Consider the following 17,016-nt stretch of genomic DNA (forward strand, 5'->3'; position numbering starts at 1 on the left):
CTAGAACCATTTGCAATGCAGAATCTATAATTGGAGATTAGAGCAGGAAAGATTCTTAAGGGTTCAGTTGGCCCAACGGATTTACTAATCTTTGCAGCTTTTCTTCCCAAATTGTCCGTGAACAAGAAAAAGTTTGCATTTGCAACATCAGAAAATTATGGAATCTATCAATCTACCCCCGGATCTATCTCTATCTCTATGTCTAATTCTTTCTCAGACAGGCCAAACTCCAAAACTGTAATCTAATCCCGAAACTGACTCAAAACCCTTCCAATTCCTCCTTCACCTCTGCAAAATTAGGTCTCTGCATTACAACAGGGTGGGTACACTTCCAATGCAACAAATTCAACGCCTCAATAGCATACGCGTCCTTCTTGCTGTCAATAAGGCCCTCGTCACCAATCACTCGTTCCACCAGCCCCAGTAAATCTTCCACCAAATGTCCAAAAGCAAAGACTTCCATCCGTTCGATCATCTCGGCCTTTTCATGCTCCCTTCCGTAGATAGTAGCAGCGCCAAAGTCCCCAAGGAGCGCGTGGCCGGATGATTTATCGAGTAGGATATTATGCGCATACAAGTCTCCGTGCTTGATTCCCCGCGCATGGAGGTGTTCTGCCGCGCTGGCGATGCCGAGTAGCATGTTCTTGCAGGTCACGACAGAAAAGACGGTCTCAGGAAGGAATGAGTCCCTCGTGCAACTATCAAGGGTAGGTGGGAGACCGAGGTTTTGATAATGCGGAGGGATGAGCTCTAAAACAAGGCCGCGCTTATCTGGATGCCCCTGGATCTTCCCTATCGGATCTATGAGGCTTGGATGCTTGCCAGCTGCAATGCAGGCATCCATCTCATCGGCTGGGGAGCCATCGCTCGTTACTTCGCCCTTGAAAAGCTTGATGGCAACCGGCCTTTCTTCGGATTCCCCTTTCCAAGTTCCTTTAGAGATAATCCCCGACGCCCCTTCGCCGAGTAGGTGTTGAACCTCCAATTCCTTCCAGGAAATATCGTTCAGGACTGGATTGTCGTAGAAACCCCGCATGCATGGGTTTCCTGCGAATGACAGAAACGAGAGCTCGGGAAGCTCAAACAGCCATTCCGGAAGCTCTGCAAGCTTATTAGAAGACAGACGTAACAAGCCAAGCTTCCGACAATATGCCATCTCAGTTGGTAAGTTTGTCAACCGGTTCCCTGCTAGCATACACTTCTGAAGGCGATGGCATTCGCCGATGCTAGCAGGGAGAGACGTTATCTCATTATTCGTGAGAATTAACCAGCGCAGTTTTCGAGGAAATGCGAATTCTGGGATTGTGGTCATGCGGTTTTCCTTAAAAGCCACCATCTCAAGAGATCGGCATTGCGCAAGCTCCTTGGGGAAAACGGTAAAGCTGCAATTAGAAAAGAAGGCTATCTTAAGCTTGTGAAGCCGGGAGATGTCTTTTGGGAGCTGTGAAAGAGAAGGGTTGCTGGAAAGATCGAGCATCTCCAGGGCATCGAAGTGGGCGAGAATTTCGCGCGGAAAGGAGGTAAGTCCAGAAACAAGTTTAATTTTTTTGGGACCTTTTCCTTTTGGTCGACCGACCACCTGCTCATCCACGGTCTTGCCATTGGGAGTGGACATACTGAGGAAGGGGTTGCGGATACGTTGAAATCGATGCAATTTGTCAATGCAGATTTGGATTAGAAACCAGAGAACCAGCAAAGGAAACGCAATACTCGAGTAGCTAAGGGAGCGCCATTCTAAACTATATAGAAAGATCGACGTAATAAATAATAAGAAAACAATGGAGATATCGTGTTGAACTGGAATGAAAACAGATAACTTAAGGTCGTTGTCGCGACAAATTGCTTTTGTCTTATCTCGCTCAGCACAAACATTATTCCGATTCCGAATGATATTGGTTGCATCCTCGGTGCATAAAACCCACCGTAGATCCACAGCTCCAGCCTTGAAGTCGCGAAAGCCGTTGCTGTTGCGCATTTCACTTTGCGAACGCGACGATTTAGAAATAAAAGCTTCGCCCCGCCAACTCCAACGCTCCTCAATCTATTCCCGCAACTCTCTTTCATCTTAATCATGGCGTCTTCCCAGCCATTAACCTCGTCAGTGCAACCGACAGATGTCTATGGCGGAGGTACGTTGCGCTGTTGCCGCCACCATCCTCGTAGAGACTAACACCTGCCCGCTCCAGATGAAGTATCAGCAATCATACTCGATCCGGGCTACTCAAGCGTGCGCGCTGGTTTCGCAGGAGAAGATGCCCCGAAGTCCTTCATCAGCTCATACTATGGTTTCCATAATGACAGACAGATATTCGGCGATGATGATACCCATAATCCCTTGCCTGGAATGGAGATTCGCAATCCCATGTCCAAGGACGGAGTGGTGGAAGATTGGGACGTGGCAAAGTCATTATGGCACTACTCTATTACATCGCGGCTCGTTCCTATGAAGCAGACAGACCCACGAACCAATGGGCTGAACGATGATACCAAGGATATGGATGTTGAAATGGAGGGGACAGAGGAAGAGGAAAAGCCACTGGAGGAGCATCCGTTGCTTATGACAGAGACGGCATGGAATCCTAGCAAGAACAGAGAGAAGTCAATTGAGATCGCGATGGAGGAATGGGGCTGTCCGGCCTTCTGGTTACAACGCAATAGCGTTCTGGCGGCATTTGCAGCGGGGAAGGCAACAGCACTCGTGGTGGACGTCGGCGCTACGATAACATCTGTGGTTTGCATTCACGATGGCCTCATTCTCAAGAAGAGCATTCAAAAATCTCCGCTAGCTGGAAATTGGGTCTCATCCCAAATCCGAGCTCTCTGGAACACCAGCGAGCCGAAAATAGACCTCATACCACACTTCATGATCGCCGCCAAAACACCAGTCGATGCAGGCGCCCCTGCACAGGCGACATACCAAAAATTTGAAAACATTACGGACAGCTTCCGCACTCGAGAGGAAGAACGGGTGTTGACGGAATTCAAGGAATCAGTCGTGCAAGTATGGCCTGGCCCGGGCCGCTTGAGCTCCCCAAACCCAGCCGGCACTACGAACGTCGACTATGTCAAAGCCCAGCCGGGGCGCGTTTTCGAGTTCCCCAATGGCGCAAATCAGATGTGGAACGTGGAGCGCATGAATGTCGTGGAAGGACTGTGGGATGAGAAGGCTGCTATTCCCATCCCCGGCGAACCAGCCGTGACAAAAGGCCAAACAATACCAGAGATGATCAAGGCATCAGTTAACGCTGTGGATATGGACCTCCGTGCTGCTCTTTTGCAGAATGTTGTTGTCACTGGTGGGACTACGCTGATTAATGGCTTTACGGATCGGTTGAATCAGGAGCTCTTGAACATGTATCCCGGAACGAGGATCAAGATAAATGCCGCTGGCCTAACCACTGAGAGAAGATTCGGAAGCTGGATTGGAGGAAGTATATTGGGGAGTTTGGGCACGTTTCACCAGATGTGGATTTCGAAGAAGGAATATGAGGAGTTTGGCGCCGGCGTGGTAGAAAAACGGTGTAAATGATAGAACGTGTAATGAAGAACGGGGGTTAAAAGTTTTCTTCCTGGTTGGGAAGCTAGAGTTTGCTGGTTTCGAGCTGAGAGCTGGCGTATGGCGTCCGCACTTACTAAGTACCTAACTAAGATAGGTAGAATATACCAGTCCAGAAATCCAGCCAGAAATTTCAAACTGGGTGAGAATCTTCTAAAATACTACGCCGGATCACCGACGACTGTGCTCTGTTTGTCCGCCTCTCAAGCCTTAAAATATACAACCTTACCTTGTTGCAGGCGCTCAAGAACCCCCCCCCCCCCTATGATTCATTTGGAATACCATTAATACGGTCGTTTGTCTACTTGTCTAATATTCGTAGCATCTATATTCCACGCTATAACAGCTGATAATCTACAAGGCTAAGAGAGTGCGGAGCAATATCCCTCCCTCTTTCTTCGATCTTTGCCCCTATTTCAAGCCGTGTAATATTAGATAGCCATTTGTAAAATTCTACAATTACTAGAAAGCTTCATCACCTAGCGCTTTATTTTAAATATTTGAACTTGAAACTTTATATAATTCTCACATGCCTCACATCAACTTGGTAAGCACACCAGCTTGCGTGAACTGCATTAGCTTTACAAATAGCTTCTCAAACGAGTTTGCGGGGCGTAAAAAAATGTGAGCGAATTACTTTCATTATATTACATCCAGCCTATACTACCATATGCTGTCGTAGGCTCGTCCGACACCATTTGTTTCATTCCGCTCATCCTGTATGTATTCTCATCGTTCCTGCAGCCTATAATGCGCAAATCCAAGCAATGCCGCCAACGCCTTCGCTACCCTGATGAGCAAACGCCATAAAATCCCGGAAAACGAGAAATGGTACAAGTATTTACTCGTGACATAAATGACGAGGTACAAATGAAAGGGACAATGCGTATAATACAATGCACATGTGGGTGCAAACAAAAAGGGGGTATCTGATTAACGTCCTTCCTTTTTTCCAACCGCTTGGTTCGCTCATCCAACTGTTGGAGCTCTCTTGGATGTTGCTAGCGAATCCTCTTCCCATCAACCCACTTCCGGGGTGTGGTTTCATAGTATCCTTGCCTATAACTCTGATCGCGGGCCTTTGTCCGCTCCTCAAAGGCGGCTTTCTCCTCCTCGCTCAAGCTAAATGCTTTTTTCAACCATCCAAAAGCGCTGCGTTTCTTCTTCACTTTCCTTCCGCCTTCCGTCATCGTAGTCATCTCGCTCGCGATTGTCATGCCCATCGTGCTCGGAGCCCCTCCTCTATCTCCGAGCTGTGAAGGCGTATGTGTATGACCATACCGGAGATTTGAGAGATTTGAAGACGAAGAATTACTATGGATGTGCATTATATTACTTGGGGCTGCGGTCCAGGGTCGTTGAAGAGGTGAGTGCGGAGATGCGTTGACAGGGCGGAAGAACTGCCGATCAGATCGAGGGGAGTCTTGCGTCAAGGGCGGAGTAGGAAATGAACTGCCTGCAAGTTCCCCAGGCGCGTTACGCCCAGGATCTCGAGGTGGAATTGGAGGTGTATTGTTGAACTGGTTTGACATTGGGGTGGATATTAGGGTAGTTGATGGAGAAGGCTTTTCGTAATCAGAGCAGTATGCGGAGTCGAGGCCTCGTGACGAGGGTGAATTAACAGTATTATTATCTTGTTCCTGGGATGAAGATTTGGAGGCCGATTGCACTCTCTGACGTGGTCCCCAATAGTTATCATTGGTAGGCGTAGGCGGAGCCTTGAGCGTAACTTCGGAGGGTGTTTCCTTGCGCTTGAGAGAGAAGCGATTCCGCAAAGACGTCCTTTGGCGGACTTCTGGGGGTGGAGATTTCTCTTGAAGGGGTTGCTGTACGGGAGATTGTTGTTCTGCGCGGGGAGTTTGGGGTTTTGGAGACGGGACGGGACTATATGTATGTGGTTTTAAGATGAAATCGGGCTCTGGTTCGGCAACGCCGCTGGATTCGGTGTCGACTTTTGAGATTGAGCTCGGCACGTTTGCCTTTGGTTCGGGCGTTCGCTCGCGGTCCTGGACCATTTGGAAGGCAGGTAGAGCTGCTCTAATGGCGGGCGTTATAGGGCTTGGATCTGTAGGGAGTTCCCTCAACATTGACAGTCGCATTTGACGGGACTGGCGGGAAGATGCTGCCGGGGAGCTTGGCGTTGAAGATGTGCTAGGTATGCTGAACTATAGATTATCAATAAATTTTGAAGTGAAGAGCGAGGAGACATAACATACCCTCTGTTTCCGACTGATATCGGCTGCCCTTTTGTCCATTTCTGCCACGATACTTCCCAGTTGCACCAACGCAGCAGCGAGGTGGTTCCCTTTGGTCTGTAATGAAACATATGCTTTGTACCAACCCTCAACATTCCCTTTCATTGCTTGGAAGACCTTTTTCATATCGGTCCGTTCCTCGTTCCGCATCGAAGTGTCTTGCGCCCGGGCTAAATATATTGTGAATTCTTTGACCGCATCCAAGCCCTGCTGAACATCCTTAAGAGCATCGTTCATGGCGGCCGCAGTGCGGGTAATGACATGCTCGATGCTCTCATTTCCCGTTACAATCTGACTCCGAAAAGTGCGATCTTCTAGCATCGCATCGAAGATGTGGATGTTTTGAAGAGGTAGTTTCAGTAGCTTCAGCCGCTCGTCTATATCGTTCTGGGCCAGATCAAAATCCTCGAGTGTAGTCTCCAGGAACTCATCCACCTCATCCACATGGCCCTGCAGAATGGACATAACCTGGTCCTCATCTTTCGCGATTCCGTTCAGCAGCAAATAGATGCCGAACGAGGTCTGGGCCATCAATTTCCAGAGCTCGTGGTATTGTTGTCCTGGCTTCTGTCGCCATTTGGACGCGTGAGTCTCCTCGTGAATGTCTTGACCCAACAGGTATTTCCTCCTCGCGACAGCATCCCTTGTGTTCTTCGGCGGGTGGCCCGACGCGCCTCCAGCGACTTCGACCATGGATTCTGCGAAGGCTCCCTGCATGGACGAGATCGGATGGGTGGGTACGTGAAGCTCCTTCATACTGTCTTCCACCGGTATGGGAGCCATGGTGTCCTTCGTATGGTCGTCGTCGTCGTCGTCCTCCCTGCTCGGCTGGGTCAAGGACGGTATCACCTCTTTCCCAGTGTCGAAGACGATGGGGGGAGGTGTATCTTCCGAATCGGAAGAGGAGTCGTAGAACGCCATGGGTCACAGCGGGGGCGGGATTCTTTGCGTCCTCCGCGACTCCGTCCGTCGTACGGTACTTCGTAAATTGAAAAGTTAATGCGCAGAACTGCGAGGGGGACTGCCACGACCTCGATAGATCGATGGCGCCTGGGCCTGCATTGGCTCACGGACTCAGCACCCAATCCTGGGGTTGCAGAATGCTAGTTGTAGGCACAGGGCCGGACAGCAATACTCTGCCCTCAGGATGGCAGCTCGTGGCACAAATGAGGGGGGGGGAGGTTATAGCGGTCGTAGGATGGGATCTGCGATCCTGATCTCGGCGCAATGCAGGTACAGTGCAAAGTATGTGCGGGGGGGGTGCGACGGACGTATTTAGGAGTTAGAGCATGACTCCTGGACTCGATACTCTGTAGTTATATCGGTCGAGAATAATGGTTCTTGGTTCTTGGTTTCTTGGTTCTTGATTCTTGGTTCTTTGTTCCTGGTTCCTGGTTCCTGGTTCCTGGTTCCTGGTTTAGGGGGTTGTGTTTGTTTGGAGCTGCAAATAGCAACACGGCTACTGCCGAACCTCGTGCGCGGCTTGTGTGTTTAGAGTTAGTGCACGGTAGCGCAGGGCAGGATCCTCCTGGAGGACGAAACAAGAGGAGGGATGGTCAAGAGAGAAAAAGATCACAGTGAGAATAGTGAGAGGGAGAGATCACAGTGAGAATGAGAATAAGGATGAACGGTCACAGTCGCAAGGTGCCTATTCAACTACGAAGGAAGTACTTCGTACGGACACTGATCCAATCCAGTTTAGCGCAACCGCACTCAATACTACGCTCCCTCTCTCCTGAGTCTGAGTCTGAGTCGTTACTGACGGACTGCGATTCTACAACTCTCCAATAATTCACCAATAATTGGCCTTGCTGGTAATCACCTTCGCTGCTTTGGGCCAGGCCGACGCCTTTCCCAACTTTATTACTCGAGGACAACACTTATTCCTTAAACGCCCCGCGGCAGCCACGAGGGCATGGGCAATGATGCGCGTCTAGCACCGCTGACTATGGTGGCATAGTCCAATCTCCACCTTGTCCTCCTACTGTAACGAGGGTGCCCAGGCCCCAATGATCTTCCAATACTGATTGATTATTCCACATCAGACAACACGTTGAAGGCTTGAAGTTGCCACGAGGAAGCACTGGTTCCTGGGATGACAAAATATATACTGGTATGCCTATTCAATGCAGTCCACAGTCTTGGGCCTGTGTGGGCACAATACTACCCGGCGCCCGGGGCCGGGTCGTATCAACCCTGAGCTCCATACTGAATGCAGCTATACCTGCCCGCCATATACACCTTGATCGCGGGGATCGACACCAAAACAGGGAGCTACACGGCCCCATCGAGGAGAGTTTGCATGCAGACCGACACTGATCGCCATTGAGGGTCGGGGTGGTCGAGAACTCGAGCAGTCAAGATGTTTCCCTGGTTTGCTCGGACCGCAAATGAGTGGTCTAGGGTGGCAAGCAAAGATTCTTCAAACATGCACTTGCACAGCCACGCCTCCTGAGTCCTGAGTCCAGGCCATCTCCTCCGCCAGGAGCCGAAACGAAAACATTTGGAAACGGGAGCGGCGTGGCGAGGGGATCTGTCTTATCTTCTGAGCATTCCCATACTCGTAGACGTAAAGCTGAGATGTGATACAGCGATACGTAGTAATTCAGGGAGAAATGTTTCAACTTCTGCTTTCCCCTGTCCTACGCCCGCCGAGCCCGCCTGCCTTCAATCCTTGGCATGTCGAGGGATAGGGAGCCCATAACAACCTCGGTCCTTGCTGCATGTTGTTATACACAAAGGTTGACGAAGTACGAATAGCTACGTAACGATCTTCTAATATTCTACTCGATTCGTGGCCTGCCCGTTGCACATCCGGCGGTTCGCAACATGCGGGAAGGAAGGGCAGCTGTCAAGAAAACAATCTGATGGCCGGTACTTTATCCTTTTCCTTCCTTAGAACCTCATCAAGTGCGGAGGGTTTTCTGACATGATATGACATTTTCCAAGATCCCCTCGAGCCCCGAGTACTTGATCCTTTTCAACTGGCAAGGAAAGCTATGGCACATGGAGACATACATTGGAGGCTGCTCTAGATCTAGGCTTGCATCCTTGAACTTCAAGGGCCTTTGGAGGCATGGCATTCCATATCTTGTTTAGGAGCTTCCTTTCTCTCTACTCCTTCGCCTTATTTTTGTGGTTGAAGCTCTGTTCGTAGGTCCCACGCTGCGGCGCGCACGGCCTATAGGCCCTGGGCGTACTGTTTTTCTAGGATCGAAGTCGCCAACACAATACAAATCTCCTACTCGTACTACGTACGTAGTACTTATAACAACACCAAGGTTCACCCTCCCCTCTGCTACGGAACAACGACTTGCATATTATGTTCAAATGTAAGGGATGGCTTCGCTGGTCGAACCATCACCATCACCATTTCATTTCCGATCCTCTCGGTACCGATTCACCCTCCCTGTCGGCCCTATCTGTTCCTAAATATTTTGCTATTGGCTAGCGACGATACCAATAGTAGAAACTCAAATGTGAATAGAAGCAGAAGTAGAGACGTGGATACTTACCTTAGATAATAGTGCACGCTTGCTTGGCGTGAGTACGACGGCGCTTCGAGTCCTCATCCGCCCATCCTTTACTCCTAGAGCTTCACCTCGTCACGACTTCAATGCTGCGGGCGTTCACCAACTCGCACTCTCTCTACATCATACGTGCCCGCATCATCTCGCCCCACCGGCCGGGGATGGGCCTCACCTCTATAATTGCTACTCGAGCGTTTTACCTCCTACCCGCCTGACATCCTTGCCGTCGCCTGTCACCTAGTGATCGCCCGGTTTAAACTCCACGGTCTGGGCGGCGGCTATCCACATATGCTAGCGTACACGAAATTTATGCCGAGATAGATGCCTGGGCGACGGGTCTATTTCAGGCGTCCATTCGATGAAGCTGGGGATGAAGGAATGCGGCCCATGCAGCTGTTGCTGATGTTCGTTTCCTATTATATGCCCGGAATTGTGGGTTCATTGATGGACCTCTAACTGGGGGCAGGCGCGGGACCCCTAATCGCAAAGGCTGAAGGGCATAGTCAAGAAGTCATCGCAGGGCATATCCGAAAGAGATCGATTGGCAGTGGAGAATGGGGAGTTCAAGTCCAGCCTCGTTATGGGTCTGCGGAAGACATTTGGGGAAGGTGGTGACGTGCTGGAGTTGAGGCTGGCTTGTATGCCCGTGAATGGGGATTTGAGTTGGAGGATATTGATGCGCAGGGTTTAAGCATCTGGATGGTAAATTGGATATCAGCTGTCCCTTGGCTATGGCTGAGAGGGTGACTGGCTTGTTGTCGAGTGCCGAAACTAAATTTGAGGATGAGAAGGGCCATTGTATTATTTCATATCATTTGGAGGAGAACTTGGGAATTCCCCTCCCGTGTACGACATGATAGTGTTGGTCATTCTAAAGCGTACACCGTGACATGGCTGGTTGTAAACCAATTACTAGCAATTAGTAGACTGTATTGGTTTTATACCATTTGCAATGGATCTCGTCGGGGACCCAGGGCAGATTATGCCGTGCTATTTGGAATACATTACACTACAATACCCCATCCTGCTTTGTTGGACAGGTCAGTACTGTTATATATTTTGTTTATTACTTGATTATAGTACCTTTTGTAAGTTTATTCAAAAATCGCCCAGTGGAATTAGATACGGTCAACGCACAACAAACCAAGCTAAATCCGCTTTATATTAATAATCCTTCTGCAAAGATACAACTATGTGAGCGTAGTACTCCTCCTATATTGTTTATAATTGGTGACAAGGAAGATAATATTATCATAATAGAGTTATGACTGATAAATTATACGTAGACAGTTTCCACTTGATGAAACACTTGTCCAACGTTGCAACTAAAAATGAAATCAAAGAAGTTTGAATGAAAGACACAGCTAGTAAAATAGAATTCGCTACTCGTATAACATCTAGTGATGATAACAATCAACAACCGATTATGGAAAGTAACCTTGATTCTGTTTTGCAGGATTTATTACGTGGTCAAACTTCCACTCTTTGTATCATTCTTATTATATGGTGGATAGAAAATAAATAGATAATACAGTAGAGAATTATAAGAAATAAAAGCGATAATAATATATAATATGATGAACTTCCTTATTCTTATGCCATCCGGTACTTATGCTTCTTGGACTAACTGTCCGTATCTGTACTGGGATGAAGAGTACCTAGATAGGGAACAATGATAATGGGTTTATGCTTAAGTCTTGATTGTCGCCAGCTAGCGCCCCCAATATATTTACTACAGTTCCCTATGTATACTAGCTAGTAGCCACCTTTCCATTGCTCTTTCTCTCTATCTCTAGAGTCTAGATTTATTTGTGATAATATTAGCAAGGACTTACAGCTCTATACTCTAAGAACTCGTATCACAATTTTGCCCCCTTTTCTATCCTCAGCTTCTGTCTATTCTCTCTCGCATTAACAATACTCTCCCCCAACGCCCGTAATTCAAACTTTTGAATCTTTCCGCTTCCTGTCTGTGGAATATCGCGTGGGGCTCCCTCGTCCCCAAGCCAGAAAATATGTACCGGCGCCTTGTGCCAACCCAAGGCCTGTCGGGTCCAAGTACGAATTTCTTCGTCCGTTGGTTTCTTAGGGGGCGAGGGGGAATCAGTTGAATGCTGAAGGAATGCACCAACCACTTCGCCATATCGTGCATTGGGGATGCCTACAACCGCTGCGCGTGAGATGGAGGCGTGTGCACAAAGGCGATCTTCAATTTCGACGGGGTAGATGTTCTCGCCTCCTGTGTTGATTGTCAGCTGCTATCGATCTTGACGAGTAATGAGACGAGAACTATCATAGTTGTGAAGTGGGGATAATAACCTCGGATAATAATATCCCTAAATCTTCCTGTGATTGTACAATACCCATCCTCATTGAATGATGCTTCGTCGCCCGTATATAGCCACAAAGTCCCCTCTTCATCCATCCGCAGAGCCTCGTTTGTCTTTTCCGGGTTCCTGAAGTATCCCTTTGAAAGAGAGTAACCGGCAATGCATAATTCACCTCGCGAACCTTGTGGTACAATGGCACCAGTTCGGTCAACGATCTTGGCACGGAGATGGGGGAGAAGTTTGCCCACCGTAGTGAGGCGTGTATGGATGCTATCGTGGGTAAAGGCATTGAAACAGGTTGGGGATGCTTCTGTTAGACCTTTAGGTAACATGTTAGTATGATAATCACACTTCAGTCAGAACATTGTTCCAAGATCCTCGTCATATGGTAGGTGCATACCGTAGCTACTGGTAAATTCTGCCATCCCCAACTCTCCTACCAATCTTTTCATAAGACGTCTTGGGACCGGCGCACCTGCGATAATGCCCGTCCTCAATACATCGCATTTCCAACCCCTGGGCCTCTCTAGATTTAAAAGCTCTTCAAACATCGTGGGAACTCCATGTAGCGCGGTGCACCGTTCTGCAGATAGAGATTCGAGGACAGCCCGGGCCGAAAATGTTGGTGACGGGAGAATTATTTTGGCTCCATGGGAAATGACAGCCAGGACACCTAAGACAAGACCAAAACAGTGGAATAGAGGAGGTGGACAACATAGGATATCAGCCGGCGTAAAACAGAGGCGGTCTCCAATGGATTGTGCATTGTTGACGAGGTTGCTAACAACGCATTGGTTAGCTGCACAGCCTCTCTCCTGTAGTTTCGGAATATTTCGAGGAGAATAATAGGTCAGAAACTTACAAGTGTGTAAGCATGGCAGCTTTTGGATGGCCCGTTGACCCGCTCGTATACTGGAGGTTGCAGACATCGTCTGGATATACCTTCTCGCGTGCTCTATCCAAAACCGCAGATGGGATGCTTCTGCCTTCAGTTTTGAGATTACTGTAAGTGGCGAATCCTTCCAAAGAATCCCTCAACATGATAATTCGTTCCAACATCTCGGACTTGCCGTTCCCCTTCGGCTGGGGACCAAGGTGTACTAAAAGATCTTTCATGCTCACTCGTCCTATATTCGGCTGTGAGAAGAGTATTCTACATCCTGCCAGTGATGCTATTAGCCTCCATATTCAACGAATGTAAGGATATGAGAGATGGTATCTCACCAGAATGAGCCAGAGCATGTAACGCCTCACTCGCCGTGTATGTATTGTTCAGAACAACCAGTACTCCTCCAATATACGCCACAGCGAAGAAAACAGCAATATATTCGGCACAGTTCCCAGCCAAGATTCCAATCCTATCGCCTGGTTTCACGCCGATCGAAAGTAGTCCTTGGGCAATTTCGAGGCTTTCCCTCTGCAGAGTGTTGTAGGTCCATCGAGTTTTTAGGGAAGGACAAACTATACACTCGGTGGGACCCTGGACATGAATTTGTTCGTCGAGAAGCTGGCCAAGAGTTATATGTTTGAGAGGAGGGGAAGAGGGGCCTTGCAGTAGCGACGGGCCGCGATTTGCTGGAGTAGCTGAGGTATGAACTGTGTAGTCCATTTTGAGCTCCCGAATGCCTTGAATGGACGTGTAATGGTGGTCTGGTACAATATTAACGTGCTTCCCGGCATTAGCAAGTCCAAGGGAAAGCAGGCAAGTATAAATCGATGCTGTTAACCGGCACAGGCATGACTCTTTAATGTGGAGATACGTAGTATAAAATCGAGATTTATAATGTAATTACCGGCGGTCATTGAAGATGATTTAATCCCAACCGGTTCCTGAAAACCAATAACATATAAAACGGGGAGGCTTTCATGGTATCCATAGTTGTTGATTTACGTGGACCGGAAGGCCAATATGTGTTACAGGTCCCCCGGGGTATCGTAGAGAGCACGTCATATAGCTGAAATACCGTAATTTAACGATAGTGGGCATGATTACACTGGACTGTCAAGGTCCATCATGGGACTAAGCCTCCGATACCACTGTCCGTCACTGTGGGTGCAAGGCATGGGAAATTCCATGTAGTCTAATCCCACCTCCCTGTCAGCTCCTGCAACCGAGGCAGCTTGACAGGCTGGGCTTCCTAGGTTATCAGATGGCGCTAGATCGGCAGAAATTCCTAATCTGTCATAAACCTTCTATCCATATAGTTCCTCCGCTTATCAGATCCGACTACGGAGATCCTAGGGCCTATTCGTGTGCCGCTCATTGCGGGAATGCTGTACGGGACGTAACGGCCGTTTTCTGCCAAGGGGTGGGATGGAAGCGATCAGGAAGAATATTGGTGCTTTGATGAATCTATTCAAATGCGCTAATTTTTTTCTTTTTCTTTTTTAAGTTCAAGGACCGGTGTGCTTGAATTGCTCCTATATACAGGGTGCATGCCCTGCATCAGAGGCTCACAACATAGCTCTAATTAACAGCAACCTATTCTCACTGAACACCGCATTGAGGACCTCCCCGCTATGCATGGCAACGGTACAAAATTGATCGTCGCTTGATCGCTGCAATGTAGAATTATTAGCTGTCTATGTGATGGACTGAAAAGTAACTTGCCTTGGGTAGCCCTTTTATCGCATGTGTAACTTGAAGCATTTCCATGGGCCTCGGTTCCTCTTCTAAAAGTCCTTGGTTTCTGCCCACTCCTATCAGCCTGATTATCCAAGATGGAAATGTAAATAATGAGAGCGAGCATGACTTACGCCGACACCTCGTCCCTTGCAATACTCGCCATGTGCTCGGTATTTGCAAACACCACGTTCCTTGCCAACCGAACTACTGTATCCTGCGTTGCCATGTCCTTGGATACAATTCTCCACAGAGACTCCTGCGCGTACTTGTTTGCTTTCGAGACCTGAATAACCTCCTCCCCATACCTCACATAATCTCCAAAAGATCTCGCCGCCCAGGATAGATATCTGCAGAACTCGTCCCTTAGTGGCCGGATAAAACCGTCGCCTTCACACTTTTTACCTTGAAGCTCTATGAAGCTTTCCAACTTCCCGTGGGATTGTAGATAGTTTAAAAACGTGAATTCGGAGGTCGGATTTCGGAATGTGACGAGATCGTGCATGAAAGAATTCTGCATGAAATCACAGAATTCGGTCGCAGGGTCTTGAACATGGTTACCTTCTTCAAACGAGTGGTTTTGCTCAAGGAAGAGGATATTGGTTGATGTGTTATAGTCTTTTATCGCAGTGGCTAGAGCAAGTGCTTTGGTCCCAAAGCCAACAGTAACAAGGTCGTAGATATGGAGTGCAGGTGGCCGTGGGATTCTGTGCTGGATACTCGTGGAGGCTTCCTGAAGCATACCCATCGTTTAGCGACGTCTGGAGTAGACGAGGATGTTGAGGATGGAAATAATTTAAAGCTGTGGTGATCGGGAGGTATGAGGGAAGAAGTGGCCGTAGATATTGAAGGTATCAAAAAGGGTGCTCTATGTCCATTCCTGTCCCCGAATTCGCCATCACCACACACATAGAACATCTGCGAGTTACTGGCTTGGGCGAGACTAACGAGCCGAGCACAGCAAATGGCAAAAGAAGTGGGGGTTGAGTTGCGATTTACTCCATAGATTTATAGCGTGTTTCTGCATCTTCAGACCGCCCTGCAAGAGTTTTGTCATAGATTCCCCAGCTGAAATGGAGTTGTCGCGGCATGAATCTGATGATGGCATTTTCCCGCCCCGGACCCTGGACCCCCGCCCCCGGATCCCTGACCCTGGTCTTGACCCTGTTCTTATCTTATCTGATTCAGCCGCTCGTACATGAACAGTACATGTACATTCTACCCGAATACTGACGGACGTATATACTCCGTACCCGTCCACCCAATTGCGTACGGTTGGCTTACTTAGGTAGAGTGCCGAAATCCGCAACTACTACTACTATGTAGTATAATGTGACAAATCCTGGTTTTTAAAACTACCTAGTACCGGTTTAAGGCCCCTGTCTAGACCATGGTTGTAATATGCAGGAAAAGGGTTGCTTTTATCTGATCCACAGTGGAGCCCGTATAGTACGGCATGGATGGTTGAAGGTATTCCGATGTTTATGGAGCGACCCCGGGTGAAGTCGGCGACCGCCTGGGTGTAATTTCAGGGTTAATGGGGGGAGCGACTCCGGAGGTGTTTTATCAACTTTTATGCACTTTCAAAATCCCCCATTATTACATTATTACGAGATGGAATACGAGATTGCCGGGCGTGGGGGCAGGGATATGCCAAAAGGGGGGACCCTGGGCGTAATCTGATGATCAGATAATTTTCTCCCTGCAGACCCAGCAGCCCGGTGGCCCCCTGTACGAATGTACTCAAACTCTCTACGGAGTAGCTTCGTATGACAGCCATGTATCCTTGCGCAAATGAGAATTCCGCCTGGTGATGATATTTTCACGGCCATGGCCGTCGGCCCCCCAACTCGTAGCGGGAGTGTGCCGACATGGGAGTGTTTACTGGTCAGGAACTTAGCACTTGGAATTCTGAAACACGCGGTCGTCTTCTCAATCAAAGTTACTGATGCTACTCACAGATCAACAGGAAATCGACGTTTCAAGTTTACTATGTAACGTATACGAGTGGGTTAACTGGTATACGCAAAGCCGCCTGGACTCCAAAACACTCACCTCGCGTCAACTGGTTCAATCGAAGGCTACCCACAGTTTCTCTTCTGCCATTATCTCTTGATGGTGTGCGACTATGACTCCAATTTGCCACCCCCTACTTTGATCCGCCATTGATGGAAGTCTTTGGGTCACATCCCGCTCGTTCTACCTTTGCTTAGCTGGTCTGCATCGAGAGACCTCACTCTCATGAATTTGGAAATAGTCTCTGGACTAGGAATAGCCGTGATGCTGTCCACGCCAGGTAAGGCAGCTGCTATACGCCGCCTTCTGCTGTGCGTGTGCGCTACACGGAACTTCTTTCTCAAAGCTATTGCCAGATATTCTGCGGGGGAGGCGGACAAGAAACCCCGGATGTTATACTAAGGGGTCAGGGAATAAAACTGTTGAACAACCTCCACCAAATGAAAACTGACACCCTGGATGGACAAATTACCTGTGATGTATTCATTGTCCACACCCACAAAAGAAAGATCAGCCACTACTTGTAGTGTTTAAGGAAAGCAGCGGACTGGGGAATGGGCAAGGCGCGGAAGGGAGAATTAATTTAAAAGTCGCGTTTGTAATTAATTGGTTCTCAAGTAACTAGTTTCAGGAGATATCTTGTCGGATCAATGCCAAATCCAGGCGAGAGGACCGACCTATACGGACGCTGTTGGACCCAGTAGAG

At 48.5% G+C, this 17,016-nt stretch overlaps 5 protein-coding genes across 5 annotated transcripts; 1 reads left to right on the forward strand and 4 right to left on the reverse strand.

Annotated features, from left to right (window-relative positions):
* Positions 1-259: 259 nt before the first annotated feature.
* BP5553_08727 (L protein) lies at positions 260-1,615 on the reverse strand (the record flags this gene model as incomplete). The annotated part of the gene is made up of 1 exon (XM_032017350.1): positions 260-1,615. One exon carries the CDS (start codon positions 1,613-1,615, stop codon positions 260-262), a length of 1,356 nt encoding a protein of 451 aa, XP_031866781.1.
* Positions 1,616-2,071: 456 nt separating this feature from the next.
* On the forward strand, positions 2,072-3,529 carry BP5553_08728 (putative actin; the record flags this gene model as incomplete). Its single annotated transcript, XM_032017351.1, has 2 exons — positions 2,072-2,129; positions 2,187-3,529. 2 exons carry the CDS (start codon positions 2,072-2,074, stop codon positions 3,527-3,529), a joined length of 1,401 nt encoding a protein of 466 aa, XP_031866782.1.
* A 1,028-nt stretch (positions 3,530-4,557) lies between these two features.
* On the reverse strand, positions 4,558-6,732 carry BP5553_08729 (uncharacterized protein; the record flags this gene model as incomplete). The annotated part of the gene is made up of 2 exons (XM_032017352.1): positions 4,558-5,721; positions 5,773-6,732. 2 exons carry the CDS (start codon positions 6,730-6,732, stop codon positions 4,558-4,560), a joined length of 2,124 nt encoding a protein of 707 aa, XP_031866783.1.
* A 4,468-nt stretch (positions 6,733-11,200) lies between these two features.
* On the reverse strand, positions 11,201-13,280 carry BP5553_08730 (Acetyl-CoA synthetase-like protein; the record flags this gene model as incomplete). Its single annotated transcript, XM_032017353.1, has 5 exons — positions 11,201-11,580; positions 11,661-11,990; positions 12,072-12,451; positions 12,534-12,831; positions 12,896-13,280. 5 exons carry the CDS (start codon positions 13,278-13,280, stop codon positions 11,201-11,203), a joined length of 1,773 nt encoding a protein of 590 aa, XP_031866784.1.
* A 1,144-nt stretch (positions 13,281-14,424) lies between these two features.
* Positions 14,425-15,042, reverse strand: BP5553_08731 (uncharacterized protein; the record flags this gene model as incomplete). Its single annotated transcript, XM_032017354.1, has 1 exon — positions 14,425-15,042. The coding sequence occupies one exon, from the start codon at positions 15,040-15,042 to the stop codon at positions 14,425-14,427; it is 618 nt and encodes a 205-aa protein (XP_031866785.1).
* Positions 15,043-17,016: the final 1,974 nt, after the last annotated feature.

The sequence above is a fragment of the Venustampulla echinocandica genome, assembly GCF_003357145.1.
Source record: "Venustampulla echinocandica strain BP 5553 chromosome Unknown scaffold_8, whole genome shotgun sequence".
Taxonomy (NCBI): domain Eukaryota; kingdom Fungi; phylum Ascomycota; class Leotiomycetes; order Helotiales; family Pleuroascaceae; genus Venustampulla; species Venustampulla echinocandica.